The sequence below is a fragment of the Hypanus sabinus genome (genome assembly GCF_030144855.1).
Source record: "Hypanus sabinus isolate sHypSab1 chromosome X1 unlocalized genomic scaffold, sHypSab1.hap1 SUPER_X1_unloc_1, whole genome shotgun sequence".
NCBI lineage: Eukaryota > Metazoa > Chordata > Chondrichthyes > Myliobatiformes > Dasyatidae > Hypanus > Hypanus sabinus.
In genome coordinates, this window is record NW_026778957.1 from 936828 (window position 1) to 951827 (window position 15000).

Consider the following 15000-nt stretch of genomic DNA (forward strand, 5'->3'; position numbering starts at 1 on the left):
TTCCAGGAGACAATTCAGTGGGACGACATCCAGGACAAGAACAACAAGTTTCCCTTCGCTGATACCGTGGACCGGAGTCGGGCCGTCTCATGTGAGTGGTGGCGACGGACAGAAAACCTGCGCGGGAGGGTCTCGAAAGCGGCTCCACTCCCTCCGGGTCCGGTGTTGCGGACGAGCGTCACGAGCTGGGCTCTTCCCTGGCCGCAGTGGATGACCGTGACGCCTCCGCGGAGCGTTGCAGAGTCACATTCCTGGCCGTCGGATCTCACTGCAGATCCTGTCCGCCGGAGCTGACCCCACACGCGAGGGCGGGCACGCCCCTGTCCCGCCAACTACCCTCACCTGGTTTAGGCTGCCTGCTGGAGGGGTGTGTCGCGTGCAGGCAGCAACTGGGGGCCACGGGTGAGAGCTGAGTGTCTGGTTGGGGACCAAAGGTGAGTGTGCTTCTCCCCCCACCCCCCCCCAGAAAGGTCAAGCCCCTTCACCGGAGGCGATAACCCTCCCCAGACACCCCGTACACGCGAGTAGCTCGTCGGTAAATGGAGGCTGGTGTTGCCCCTCCGTCTCTGGGGGATACGGGACGGTGCCGGTTCTGTTCTCAATGTGCAATGCTTTAAATGCCATCTCTCTCCCCGGCCCTGTAGGTGAAAGCTGCAGTCCCCTCTGTAAGAATGCGTCGTGCTGGGGTTCTGGTCCCGAGTACTGCCAGATCTGTGAGTGACTCCCAGCCCCCTCTTACTGGCCTTTCCGTCGGGGGGGGGGGGGTGCGCGCCACTGTAGCGTAGCGGTCAGCGAACGCTTTACAGTACCAGTGGCACGGGTTCAATTACCGCCGTTGCCTGTGAAGCGTTCGTTCGTACGTCCTCCCTGGGTTTCCTCCGGGCGCTCCGGTTTCCTCCCGCGGTCCAAAGGCGCACGGGTTGGGGTTAGTGACTCGTGGGCACGCGGCGTTGGCGCCTGTTGCGTGGTGAAGCTCGCGGGGCTGCCCCGGCCCCCGGACTGCGCTGGCCATTGACGCGACCGATGCACTTCACTGCACGTTCTGACGCTCCTGCCGAGTCACGACGCGCTGGAGCTGATCCCCAACTCCTCCGTTTCCCGCGTTCCCGTTTGGCGCATCGGCCGTCCTGCTCCCACTCCGGGGGCTGCGGCAGACCCTCACCCAAGGGTGCTGGAGCCAACTGTACTCTGAGCGATCACTGGGGTGGGAAGGGAGGCCGGGACCCACCCAGAGCCCTGATTTACAACACAGTACAGTGCAATGTCCTGCTGACCCTTAACTTACTCCTCCCTCCCACATCACCCTCCAATTTTCTATCATCCGTGCCCACTTATGAGTCTCTTCAATGCCCCTAATGTATCAGCCCCTACCTCCACCCCTGACGGACGTTCCTCACACCCACCACTCTCCGTGTAAAGAACAATTACTTCCCCACCCCTCCGAACTTCCTCCAATCACGTTAATCTATGCTCCCTTGTGTTGGCCATTTCCCGCACGAGTTGTCCACTCTATCTGTGCCTCTTACCATCTTGTACACCTCCGTCAAGCCTCCTGTCACCCCCTTTTCCCCAAAGAGCAAAGCCCTGGCTCGCGCAAACTACCCTCCGAGGACCCGCCCTCTAGTCCTGGTAAGTCTCCTCTGCCCTCTCTCCAGTTTCTCTACCGCGGGCCGACCAGGCCCGGCCGTGGTTGTGGAGGGGTGGTAACGGAGCCTTGTGCCGTTCACAGTTACTCGGAAATTCTGCGCCAAGGAGTGCCTGACACGCTGCAAGGGGCCCAATCCGACAGACTGCTGTCACAGCGAGTGCGCCGCGGGCTGCGTGGGGCCCAAGGACACCGACTGCCTGGTAAGCACAGGGCGACGGCGGGGGGGGATCCGTGCGGGGACCGCGTCTCTGCTCCCCGAGGTCGGTCTGTCTCTGCGTCCCTTTGGGTGGGATACAGGTAGTTAACTCCCTGGGGATGGGTGATGGTGTGACACTAGGGCAGAGTGGGTCACCCCGTGGCTGTGGGGTGATGCCTCTATGATCGGGCAGTGTGGGTCACCCCGTGGCAGGCATATTTGGCCGAGAGGGTGACCCAGTCTCCTCCAACAAACCCACCCACAGGAGTTCTGGGGTGCCCGACCCAGCCTCAGCCGGTCAGATTTCAATCCCGACGTGGGCTCCGTAGAATCTGGGATCGTTGACCCTCCCCCAGGTAGCAAGGGTGAGAGGTCGGTTCTGTTCCCGATGCGAAATGAAGACCGGTCAGCGAAGCTGAACGTAGAGAGGTAACGGACTGAGCTTATAATGCCGGCAGGCTCCAGACCTCTTCAAGGCAAGCAGCCAGGCAGTGCCGTGTAAAAGTGATAATAAGTTTTATAACCAAACAGAAGTTTTGTTCAAAACTTTGTACACGGAGAGGCCAGACAGTTTCCAAATGAAATACGGCCCCTGAGTCCCCATCAGATCGAGTACGGCGACTCACGGAAGGAGGCCGCAGGCTCTTTCCCTTCCAGCTGGAGGCAACAGGCACAATCCGAGGCTCCACGTGGCTGCGCACCCTTTTTTGAGATGAAGCCGAGTGGCTCTGCCTCAAACGTCCCCGCACGGTTTAAAACTGACGGGGTTTGCTGGGGATCTGTTGTCGCTGGAGCACCTGGCGTTCGGCAGCGGGCCCGGCCTGGGTTTATCCGCCCGGCTCCTTCTCGGTGCCTCCACTCTTTCAACTGGCGGCTGGTGGACCAGGATCGTGAAAAGCGTTTGGTCAGGTTGTGAGCACGCGGCCGGTGGGGGAATGATCCCTCTTGCGCCTGGTGATCTCGTCAGAGAGGATCCACTGAAGCTTGATCTGGCTTTGATCTCACAGCTTTTCATTAACCTGGTCCAACACCCAGAGTGCTCAGGGAACACGCCGTGTGTCGAGTAACCAGGGGTCCTCGGGCCGGGGTTTATCAGGACCGAGATAGTGAAAGGCGTGTCGCTTCGAGGGAGAGGGTACTCTAGACCCGGCCTCGGTCTCTGATCTCTGCCCACCCCCCCCTCTCCTCAGGCCTGCCACCATTTCAGTAACGGAGGTCTCTGCCGCGGCGACTGCCCCCCACTCAGCATCTACAATGCCCAGACCTACCAGATGGAGCACAACCCGGACGGGACGTACATCTTCGGAGCCAGCTGTGTCCAGCAGTGTCCGCGTAAGGCCAGACCCACCCGCCGCCGTCCTCCTCCTCCCTGGACTCTCACCGTGCACTTCCTCCTCTGGCCCGCCATCACTCCCTCCCACAGCCTGTCGCTCCCTCTCCCTCTCTCCCCTCCCCCTCTCCCCTCTCTCCCCCTCCATCTCCCCATCCCCTCCCTCTCCCCATCCCCCTCTCCCCTCTCCCCCCTCTCTCCCCCCCCTCCCCCTCCCTCCCCATCCCCTCCCCCTCTCTCCTCCCCCTCTCTCCTCCCCCTCTCCCCCTCCCTCTCCCCATCCCCTCCCTCTCCCCATCCCCTCCCTCTCCCCATCCCCTCCCTCTCTCTCTCCCCTCCCTCTCCCACATCCCTCCCTCTCTCCCCTCCCTCTCCCTCTCCCTCTCTCCCCTCCCCCTCTCCCCTCTCTCCCCCTCCCTCTCCCCATCCCTCCCTCTCCCCATCCCCTCCCTCTCCCACATCCCTCCCTCTCTCCCCTCCCCTCCCTCTCCCTCTCCCTCTCTCCCTCTCCCTCTCTCCCTCTCTCCCTCTCCCTCTCTCCCCTCTCCCCATCCCCTCCCTCTCCCACATCCCTCCCTCTCCCCATCCCCTCCCTCTTCCCATCCCCTCCCTCTCCCACATCCCTCCCCTCCCCCCTCCCCTCCTTCTCCCTCCCCCCTCCCCCTCTCTCTCTCCCCTCCCTCTCTCACATTCCTCCCTCTCCCCTCCCCGCTCTCCCCCTCCCTCTCTCCCCTCCCCCCTCCCTCTCCCTCTCCCTCTCTCCCCTCCCCCCTCTCCCCATCCCCTCCCTCTCCCACATCCCTCTTGTCCCCCCTCCCCGTCACTCTCCCTCTCTCCCTCTCGTCCTCTCTCAGCCCTGCCCACCCACTCTCCCCTCCCTCTCCCCCTCTCTCCCCCTCCCTCTCTCTCCCTTCCCCCTCCCTCTCCTCCCCTCCCTCTCCCATCACTCTCTCCCCCTCCCTCTCCCCATCCCTCTCCCTCTCTCGCCCTCTCCCCCTCCCACTCCCCATCCCTCTCCCTCTCTCGTCCTCTCCCCTCCCTCTCCCCCTCCCTCTCCCCTCCCTCTCCCCCTCCCTCTCTCCCTCCCTCTCCCCATCCCTCTCTCCCTCCCTCTCCCCATCCCTCTCCCTCTCTCGCCCTCTCCCCCTCCCACTCCCCATCCCTCTCCCTCTCTCGTCCTCTCCCCTCCCTCTCCCCCTCCCTCTCCCCTCCCTCTCCCCCTCCCTCTCTCCCTCCCTCTCCCCATCCCTCTCCCCCTCCCTCTCCCCATCCCTCTCCCTCTCTCGCCCTCTCTCCCTCCCTCTCCCCATCCCTCTCCCTCTCTCGCCCTCTCCCCCTCCCACTCCCCATCCCTCTCCCTCTCTCGTCCTCTCCCCTCCCTCTCTCCCTCCCTCTCCCCATCCCTCTCCCTCTCTCGTCCTCTCCCATCCCTCTCCCCTCCCTCTCCCCCTCCCTCTCTCCCTCCCTCTCCCCATCCCTCTCCCTCTCTCGCCCTCTCCCCTCCCTGCTCACATTCTCCCTGCGCCCCCTCACCTCTCTCTCCCGTTGTGTCCGACTTGCAGACAACTACCTGTCCACGGACGTGGGCTCCTGCACGCTGGACTGCCCAAACGACACCAGGGAGGTGATTGACGACCGCCGCCAGCGTTGTGAGAAGTGCAGCGAGCCGTGCCCCAGAGGTGAGGACGCACGGGGTGGGTGGCACCCGCTCACCCACACCCCCCTGCCTTTCACAGCTCTGCGGTCTGCTGGGAAAAACATTAAAGCGTCACAGAGACCCTTCGGCCCACAATGCTGTGCTGACCCCGTAAACATCAACCTGACTCTTCCCTCTCAAGAGGCCTGAGAGCCTCTTCAATGTCCCGAATGTATCTGCCTCTACCCCCACCCCTGGCAGGACGTTCCCCACACCCAGCACTCTCTGTGTAAAAATACCCACCTCTGATATTTCCCCCCACCTCCCCCCTACTTTCCTCCAATCACTTTAAAGTTATGCCCCCTCCGATTGGCCTTTTCCACCCCGGGAAAAAGTCTCTACTGTCCATTCGATCTGTGCCTCTTATCATCTTACCTCCATCAAGTCTCCTCTCATCCTCCATCGCCAAGCGCTTCTCATGCGTTAACCCCTTCATTCCCAGAATCATACTGGTGAATCTCCTCTGCACCCTCTCTAATCCAGGCAACATCGTGGTGAATCTCTGCACCCTCTCTAATCCAGTCAGCGTCCTGGTGAATCTCCTCTGCACCCTCTCTAATCCAGGCAGCATCCTGGTGAATCTCCTCTGCACCCTCTCTAATCCAGGCAGCGTTCTGGTGAATCTCCTCTGCACCCTCTCTAATCCAGGCAGCATCCTGGTGAATCTCCTCTACACCCTCTCTAATCCAGGCAGCGTCGTGGTGAATCTCCTCTGCACCCTCTCTAATCCAGGCAGCGTCCTGGTGAATCTCCTCTGCTCCCTCTCTAATCCAGGCAGCGTCCTGGTGAATCTCCTCTGCACCTTCTCTAATCCAGGCAGCGTCCTGGTGAATCTCCTCTGCACCCTCTCTAATCCAGGCAGCGTCCTGGTGAATCTCCTCTGCACCCTCTCTAATCCAGGCAGCGTCCTGGTGAATCTCCTCTACACCCTCTCTAATCCAGGCAGCGTCCTGGTGAATCTCCTCTGCACCCTCTCTAATCCAGGCAGCGTCCTGGTGAATCTCCTCTACACCCTCTCTAATCCAGGCAGCATCCTGATGAATCTCCTCTGCACCCTCTCTAATCCAGGCAGCGTCCTGGTGAATCTCCTCTGCACCCTCTCTAATCCAGGCAGCATCCTGGTGAATCTCCTCTGCACCCTCTCTAATCCAGGCAGCATCCTGGTAAATCTCCTCTGCACCCTCTCTAAACCAGGCAGCGTCCTGGTAAATCTCCTCGGCGCCCTCTCTAAACCAGGCAGCGTCCTGGTAAATCTCCTTGGCGCCCTCTCTAATCCAGGCAGCATCCTGGTGAATCTCCTCTGCACCCTCTCTAATCCAGGCAGCATCCTGGTGAATCTCCTCTGCACCCTCTCTAATCCAGGCAGCGTCCTGGTGAATCTCCTCTGCACCCTCTCTAATCCAGACAGCGTCCTGGTGAATCTCCTCGGCACCCTCTCTAATCTAGGCAGCATCCTGGTGAATCTACTCTGCACCCTCTCTAATCCGGGCAGCATCTGGTGAATCTCCTCTGCACCCTCTCTAATCCAGGCAGCGTCCTGGTGAATCGCCTCTGCACCCTCTCTAATCCAGGCAGCGTCCTGGTGAATCTCCTCTGCACCCTCTCTAATCCAGACAGCATCCTGGTGAATCTCCTCTGCACCCTCTGTAATCCAGGCAGCGTCCTGGTGAATCTCCTCTGCACCCTTTCTAATCCATGCAGCATCCTGGTGAATCTCCTCTGCACCCTCTCTAATCCAGGCAGCGTCCTGGTGAATCTCCTCTGCACCCTCTCTAATCCAGGCAGCGTCCTGGTGAATCTCCTCTGCACCCTCTCTAATCCAGACAGCATCCTGGTGAATCTCCTCTGCACCCTCTCTAATCCAGGCAGCGTCCTGGTGAATCTCCTCTGCACCCTCTCTAATCCAGGCAGCGTCCTGGTGAATCTCCTCTGCACCCTCTCTATAAAGAGGAAGACTCATTTTTAAAAAAATTCCATTGGAAGTAAATTTATTATCAAAGTGTTATGTCATAGGCTGGCGAGGTTGCGTCTCTGCCAAAGGAGGTGTGAGGCTCCTCGTCCCTCTGCTAGCCTTGCCCTTACCCTTGGGCGAGGTGTGGCACCTGCTTAGCCCCCGTTCAGGGTCACATGAAACCGTGGGAGCAGGTGGTGGACGGTCGTACGAGCAGCCGGTGCAGATCACAACTCCTGGTGATGTGACCACTCACGCCAGGCGGACAATCTCTGAAGAGTATTGACAACGGCCGGGGAGGAAGTCACTGCCCAGAAGAAGGCGATGACAAACTCCTTCTGTAGAAAAATTTTTGCCAAGAACGGTCACGGTCGTGGAAAGACCGCGATCGCCCATGTCACATGACAGGGCGCATAGTGATGATGTCATACGACCCGGCGCCTAACGAACGCTCAAATGCGTCACCGTGAGATTCAGTTTCTTGTGGGCATTCACAGTGGGATATTTAAATGTGATAGAAGCAATTAGAAACTACACAGTCAGTCGAGAAAAGAAGACAAACCATGCAAACACACAGACACACACACACACACACAAAAACCGTAAATAAGGAACTGAGAGAGGGTGAGTCCCTGGGCTGCGGAATCGGTTCAGCAGTGAGTGTGATCTCCCCCTCCAGCCGTTCACCCACCACTCCGACGAAGGGACTTTGCCCGGAGCAGTTCCCCACCGAAGAAGCCGCACAACTTGGCCGAGTCCCGCCAGCCTTCCTGTTTTCCCCAAAGTTCCAAGATCAAAGTCAACGTGATGTCCGAGTACACCCCTGGGATTTGTTGTCTTGCGGGCATGCTCGATTAATGGTGGAATCAACGGATGACCTGCACCCAGCAGGGCGGACAAACAACCAGCGTGTAACAGACAGCAGACTGGGCAAATGGAACAGAGAAAAAAAAATAACAACAACAAATACATAAGCAATAAATATCCAGAACATGTGATGAAGAGTCCTTGAAACATCAGTCCATAGGTTGAGGGAACATTTCAGTGATGGAGCAAATGTTATCCCCTTTGGTTTAGGAGCCTGACGGGTAATAACTGTTCCTGAACCTGTTGGTGTGGGACCTGAGGCTCCTGTACCTCCTTCCTGATGGTTGAGGGGTGATAACTGTTCCTGAACCTGGTGGTGTGGGCCCTGAGGCTCCTGTACCTCCTTCCTGATGGTTGAGGGGTAATAACTGTTCCTGAACCTGGTGGTGTGGGACCTGAGGCTCCTGTACCTCCTTCCTGATGGTTGAGGGGTAATAACTGTCCCTGAACCTGGTGGTGTGGGACCTGAGGCTCCTGTACCTCCTTCCTGATGATTGAGGGGGTAATGACTGTTCCTGAATCTGGTGGTGTGGGTCCTGAGGCTCCTGTACCTCCTTCCGGATGGTTGAGGAGTAATAACTGTTCCTGAACCTGGTGTGTGGGTCCTGAGGCTCCTGTACCTCCTTCCAGATGGTTGAGGAGTAATAACTGTTCCTGAACCTGGTGGTGTGGGTCCTGAGGCTCCTGTACCTCCTTCCTGATGGTTGAGGGGGTAATGACTGTTCCTGAACCTGGTGGTGTGGGTCCTGAGGCTCCTGTACCTCCTTCCGGATGGTTGAGGAGTAATAACTGTTCCTGAACCTGGTGGTGTGGGTCCTGAGGCTCCTGTACCTCCTTCCGGATGGTTGAGGAGTAATAACTGTCCCTGAACCTGGTGGTGTGGGTCCTGAGGCTCCTGTACCTCCTTCCTGATGGCTGAGGGGTAATAACTGTTCCTGAACCTGGTGGTGTGGGACCTGAGGCTCCTGTACCTCCTTCCTGATGGTTGAGGGGTAATAACTGTTCCTGAACCTAGTGGTGTGGGACCTGAGGCTCCTGTACCTCCTTCCTGATGGTTCAGGGGTAATAACTGTTCCTGAACCTGGTGGTGTGGATCCTGAGGCTCCTGTACCTCCTTCCTGATGGTTGAGGGGTAAAAACTGTTCCTGAACCTGGTGGTGTGGGACCTGAGGCTCCTGTACCTCCTTCCTGATGGTTGGGGGGTAATAACTGTTCCTGAACCTGGTGGTGTGGGCCCTGAGGCTTCTGTACCTCCTTCCTGATGGTTGAGGGGGTAATAACTGATCCTGAACCTGGTGGTGTGGGTCCTGAGGCTCCTGTACCTCCTTCCTGATGGTTGAGAGGTAATAACTGTTCCTGAACCTGGTGATGTGGGTCCTGAGGCTCCTGTACCACCTTCCTGATGGTTGAGGGGTAATAACTGTTCCTGAACCTGGTGGTGTGGGTCCTGAGGCTCCTGTACATCCTTCCTGATGGATGGGGGTAATAACTGTCCCTGAACCTGGTGGTGTGGGTCCTGAGGCTCCTGTATCTCCTTCCTGATGGTTGGGGGGTAATAACTGTTCCTGATCCTGGTGGTGTGGGTCCTGAGGCTCCTGTACCTCCTTCCTGATGGTTGAGTGGTAATAACTGTTCCTGAACCCTGTGGTGTGGGTCCTGAGGCTCCTGTACCTCCTTCCTGATGGTTGAGGGGTAATAACTGTTCCTGAACCTGGTGGTGTGGGTCCTGAGGCTCCTGTACCTCCTTCCTGATGATTGATGGGTAATAACTGTTCCTGAACCTGGTGGTGTGGGTCCTGAGGCTCCTGTACCTCCTTCCTGATGGTTGAGGGGTAATAACTGTCCCTGAACCTGGTGGTGTGGGTCCTGAGGCTCCTGTACCTCCTCCCTGATGGTTGGGGGGTAATAACTGTTCCTGAACCTGGTGGTGTGGGCCCTGAGACTCCTGTACCTCCTTCCTGATGGTTGAGGGGGTAATAACTGATCCTGAACCTGGTGGTGTGGGTCCTGAGGCTCCTGTACCTCCTCCCTGATGGTTGAGTGGTAATAACTGTTCCTGAACCTGGTGGTGTGGGTCCTGAGGCTCCTGTACCTCCTTCCTGATGGTTGAGGGGGTAATAACTGTTCCTGAACCTGGTGGTGTGGGTCCTGAGTCTCCTGTTCCTCCTTCCTGATGGTTGAGTGGTAATAACTGTCCCTGAACCTGCTAGTGTGGGTCCTGAGGCTCCTGTACCTCCTTCCTGATGGATGAGGGGTAATAACTGTTCCTGAACCTGGTGGTGTGGGTCCTGAGGCTCCTGTTCATCCTTCCTGATGGTTGAGGGGTAATAACTGTTCCTGAACCTGGTTGTGTGGGTCCTGAGGCTCCTGTACCTCCTTCCTGATGATTGATGGGTAATAACTGTTCCTGAACCTGGTGGTGTAGGTCCTGAGGCTCCTGTACCTCCTCCCTGATGGTTGGGGGATAATAACTGTTCCTGAACCTGGTGGTGTGGGCCCTGAGGCTCCTGTACCTCCTTCCTGATGGTTGAGGGGGTAATAACTGATCCTGAACCTGGTGGTGTGGGTCCTGAGGCTCCTGTACCTCCTCCCTGATGGTTGAGTGGTAATAACTGTTCCTGAACCTGGTGGTGTGGACCCTGAGGCTCCTGTACCTCCTCCCTGATGGTTGAGTGGTAATAACTGTTCCTGAACCTGGTGGCGTGGACCCTGAGGCTCCTGTACCTGCTTCCTGACGGTTGAGGGGTAATAACTGTCCCTGAACCTGGTGGTGTGGGTCCTGAGGCTCCTGTACCTCCTTCCGGATGGTTGAGGAGTAATAACTGTTCCTGAACCTGGTGGAGTGGGTCCTGAGGCTCCTGTACCTCCTTCCGGATGGTTGAGGAGTAATAACTGTCCCTGAACCTGGTGGTGTGGGTCCTGAGGCTCCTGTACCTCCTTCCTGATGGCTGAGGGGTAATAACTGTTCCAGATCCTGGTGGTGTGGGCCCTGAGGCTCCTGTACCTCCCTCCTGACGGTTGTGGGGTAATAACTGTCTCTGAACCTGGTGGTGTGGGTCCTGAGGCTCCTGTACCTCCTCCCTGATGGTTGGGGGGTAATAACTGTTCCTGAACCTGGTGGTGTTGGCCCTGAGGCTCCTGTACCTCCTTCCTGATGGTTGAGGGGGTAATAACTGTTCCTGAACCTGGTGGTGTGGGTCCTGAGGCTCCTGTACCTTCTTCCTGATGGTTGAGGGGTAATAACTGTTCCTGAACCTGGTGGAGTGGGCCCTGAGGCTCCTGTACCTCCTTCCTGATGGTTGAGGGGGTAATAACTGTTCCTGAACCTGGTGGAGTGGGCCCTGAGGCTCCTGTACCTCCTTCCTGATGGTTCAGGGGTAATAACTGTTCCGGAACCTGGTGGAGTGGGCCCTGAGGCTCCTGTACCTCCTTCCTGATGGTTGAGGGGGTAATAACTGATCCTGAACCTGGTGGTGTGGGTCCTGAGGCTCCTGTACCTCCTCCCTGATGGTTGAGTGGTAATAACTGTTCCTGAACCTGGTGGTGTGGACCCTGAGGCTCCTGTACCTCCTCCCTGATGGTTGAGTGGTAATAACTGTTCCTGAACCTGGTGGCGTGGGCCCTGAGGCTCCTGTACCTGCTTCCTGACGGTTGAGGGGTAATAACTGTCCCTGAACCTGGTGGTGTGGGTCCTGAGGCTCCTGTACCTCCTTCCGGATGGTTGAGGAGTAATAACTGTTCCTGAACCTGGTGGAGTGGGTCCTGAGGCTCCTGTACCTCCTTCCGGATGGTTGAGGAGTAATAACTGTCCCTGAACCTGGTGGTGTGGGTCCTGAGGCTCCTGTACCTCCTTCCTGATGGCTGAGGGGTAATAACTGTTCCAGATCCTGGTGGTGTGGGTCCTGAGGCTCCTGTACCTCCTCCCTGATGGTTGAGTGGTAATAACTGTTCCTGAACCTGGTGGTGTGGACCCTGAGGCTCCTGTACCTCCTCCCTGATGGTTGAGTGGTAATAACTGTTCCTGAACCTGGTGGCGTGGGCCCTGAGGCTCCTGTACCTGCTTCCTGACGGTTGAGGGGTAATAACTGTCCCTGAACCTGGTGGTGTGGGTCCTGAGGCTCCTGTACCTCCTTCCGGATGGTTGAGGAGTAATAACTGTTCCTGAACCTGGTGGAGTGGGCCCTGAGGCTCCTGTACCTCCTTCCTGATGGTTGAGGGGGTAATAACTGTTCCTGAACCTGGTGGAGTGGGCCCTGAGGCTCCTGTACCTCCTTCCTGATGGTTGGGGGGGTAATAACTGTTCCTGAACCTGGTGGTGTGGACCCTGAGGCTCCTGTACCTCCTCCCTGACGGTTGTGGGGTAATAACTGTCTCTGAACCTGGTGGTGTGGGTCCTGAGGCTCCTGTACCTCCTCCCTGATGGTTGGGGGGTAATAACTGTTCCTGAACCTGGTGGAGTTGGCCCTGAGGCTCCTGTACCTCCTTCCTGATGGTTGAGGGGGTAATAACTGTTCCTGAACCTGGTGGTGTGGGTCCTGAGGCTCCTGTACCTTCTTCCTGATGGTTGAGGGGTAATAACTGTTCCTGAACCTGGTGGAGTGGGCCCTGAGGCTCCTGTACCTCCTTCCTGATGGTTGAGGGGGTAATTACTGTTCCTGAACCTGGTGGAGTGGGCCCTGAGGCTCCTGTACCTCCTTCCTGATGGTTCAGGGGTAATAACTGTTCCGGAACCTGGTGGAGTGGGCCCTGACGCTCCTGTACCTCCTTCCTGATGGTTGAGGGGTAATAACTGTTCCTGAACCTGGTGGTGTGGGCCCTGAGGCTCCTGTACCTGCTTCCTGATGGTTGAGGGATAATAACTGTCCCTGACCCTGGTGGTGTGGGCCCTGAGGCTCCTGTAGCTCCTCCCTGATGGGAATACACATGGCCTGAACGGCCAGGGTCCCTGATTTGTGCTGCTTTTCCGCGACAGCGTTTCATGCAGATGTGCTCAATGGTTGGGGGGGGGGCGGAGTGTTTAATGGTCACTACCCCTCAGCTGTCAGGCTCTTCAACAAAACAGGATAACTTCGCTCATCCATTGAGACGTTCCCACAACCAGTGATCTCACTTTAAGGATTCTTTATCATGTTATTTCATGATCTCAGTATCTATTGCTATTTATTTATATTTGCATTTTGCACCGTTTGTTGTCTTGTGGACTCCGGTTGATCTTTCGTTGATCCTGTTTACAGTTACTGTTCTGTAGATTTGCTGAGGATGCCCACAGGGAAACGAACCTCGGGGTTGTATGTGGTGAGTTATTTATACTCTGATCATAGTTTTACTTTGAACTCTGAGGTGAGTGAAGTTATCCCCGCTGGTAACCAAATATCAGGTGAAATCAACTGTAGTAAATCAAGTCAAATGCAGGAAAGGAAGGTGAGGTTTAAGGGGACTGTTTGAGATTGTCCACCACGTGCTGCGATCAAAGTACAGGGGCGTGGGACGCCACGGTAGCGAGACCCTATTGCAGCCTGGGGTGTTGGAGTTCTGCGTCTGATCTTGGTGCTGGTTTGTAAAGAGTCTGTACTTGTACCCGTCCCTGTGGAATGCGTGGGTTCCCAGTTTCTTCCCACAGTCCAAAGACGTATGGGTTCGCAGGTCATTGTAAGTTGTCCTGGGATTAGTGCTGAAAGGTTAAATAGGTGGGTTGCTGGCCTGTCTCGGTGTAAGATTAGCAGGCAGCGGATGTACGGCACTGACATCCGAGAGATGGCAATCAGTGGTTGTCACTGCCAGTAACAGCTCGTGTTACTCAGTAACGTGTGGTGTGGATGACGGGGGTGAGGAGAGAGCCAGCGAGATGTAACAGCACCTGTGCAGTGTTTCTCCCTCGGAAATTAGTACCTTGGAGCGACAGTGCAGATGCGGTCGCCAGCGACACAAGTTACCGCCCGTCACGACAGTGCAGATACGGTCGCCAGCGACACAAGTTACCGCCCGTCGCGACAGTGCAGATACGGTCGCCAGCGACACAAGTTACCGCCCGTCACGACAGTGCAGATACGGTCGCCAGCGACACAAGTTACCGCCTGTCTCGACAGTGCAGATACAGTCGTCGATGACGCAACTTACCGCCCGTCGCGGCAGTGCAGATACGGTCGCCATTGACGCAAGTTACCGCCCGTCACGACAGTGCAGATACGGTCGCCAGCGACACAAGTTACCGCCCGTCGCGACAGTGCAGATACGGTCGCCAGCGACACAAGTTACCGCCCGTCACGACAGTGCAGATACGGTCGCCAGCGACACAAGTTACCGCCCGTCACGACAGTGCAGATACGGTCGCCAGTGACACAAGTTACCGCCCGTCACGACAGTGCAGATACGGTCGCCAGCGACACAAGTTACCGCCCGTCGCGGCAGTGCAGATACGGTCGCCAGCGACACAAATTCCCGCCCGTCACGACAGTGCAGATACGGTCGCCAGCGACACAAGTTACCGCCCGTCGCGGCAGTGCAGATACGGTCGCCAGCGACACAAGTTACCGCCCGTCGCGGCAGTGCAGATACGGTCGCCAGTGACACAAGTTACCGCCCGTCGCGGCAGTGCAGATACGGTCGCCAGCGACACAAGTTACCGCCCGTCGCGACAGTGCAGATACGGTCGCCAGTGACACAAGTTACCGCCCGTCGCGGCAGTGCAGATACGGTCGCCAGCGACGCAAGTTACCGCCTGTCTCGACAGTGCAGATACGGTCGCCGTTGACACAAGTTACCGCCCGTCACGACAGTGCAGATACAGTCGCCAGCGACGCAAGTTACCGCCCGTCACGACAGTGCAGATACAGTCGCCGTTGACACAAGTTACCGCCCGTCACGACAGTGCAGATACGGTCGCCAGCGACACAAGTTACCGCCCGTCACGACAGTGCAGATACAGTCGCCAGCGACACAAGTTACCGCCCGTCGCGGCAGTGCAGATACGGTCGCCAGTGACACAAGTTACCGCCCGTCACGACAGTGCAGATACGGTCGCCAGTGACACAAGTTACCGCCCGTCACGACAGTGCAGATGCGGTCGCCAGCGACACAAGTTACCGCCTGTCTCGACAGTGCAGATACGGTCGCCGTTGACACAAGTTACCGCCCGTCACGACAGTGCAGATACAGTCGCCAGCGACGCAAGTTACCGCCCGTCACGACAGTGCAGATACAGTCGCCGTTGACACAAGTTACCGCCCGTCACGACAGTGCAGATACGGTCGCCAGCGACACAAGTTACCGCCCGTCACGACAGTGCAGATACAGTCGCCAGCGACACAAGTTA

The 15000-nt window shown here is 57.5% G+C and overlaps 1 protein-coding gene across 2 annotated transcripts in view; it reads left to right on the plus strand.

Annotated features, from left to right (window-relative positions):
• LOC132385575 (receptor tyrosine-protein kinase erbB-2-like) overlaps positions 1 to 15000 on the plus strand; it is a 90445-nt gene that overhangs the window by 7211 nt on the left and 68234 nt on the right. For both annotated transcript variants that reach the window (XM_059957740.1, XM_059957741.1), the window contains exons 2-6: positions 1 to 91; positions 645 to 713; positions 1730 to 1848; positions 3035 to 3176; positions 4737 to 4853. The exon at positions 1 to 91 is cut by the window's left edge and continues 47 nt beyond it. In XM_059957740.1, the coding sequence (XP_059813723.1) occupies positions 1 to 91; positions 645 to 713; positions 1730 to 1848; positions 3035 to 3176; positions 4737 to 4853 (538 nt within the window). The remainder of the gene's footprint in view (positions 92 to 644; positions 714 to 1729; positions 1849 to 3034; positions 3177 to 4736; positions 4854 to 15000) is intronic.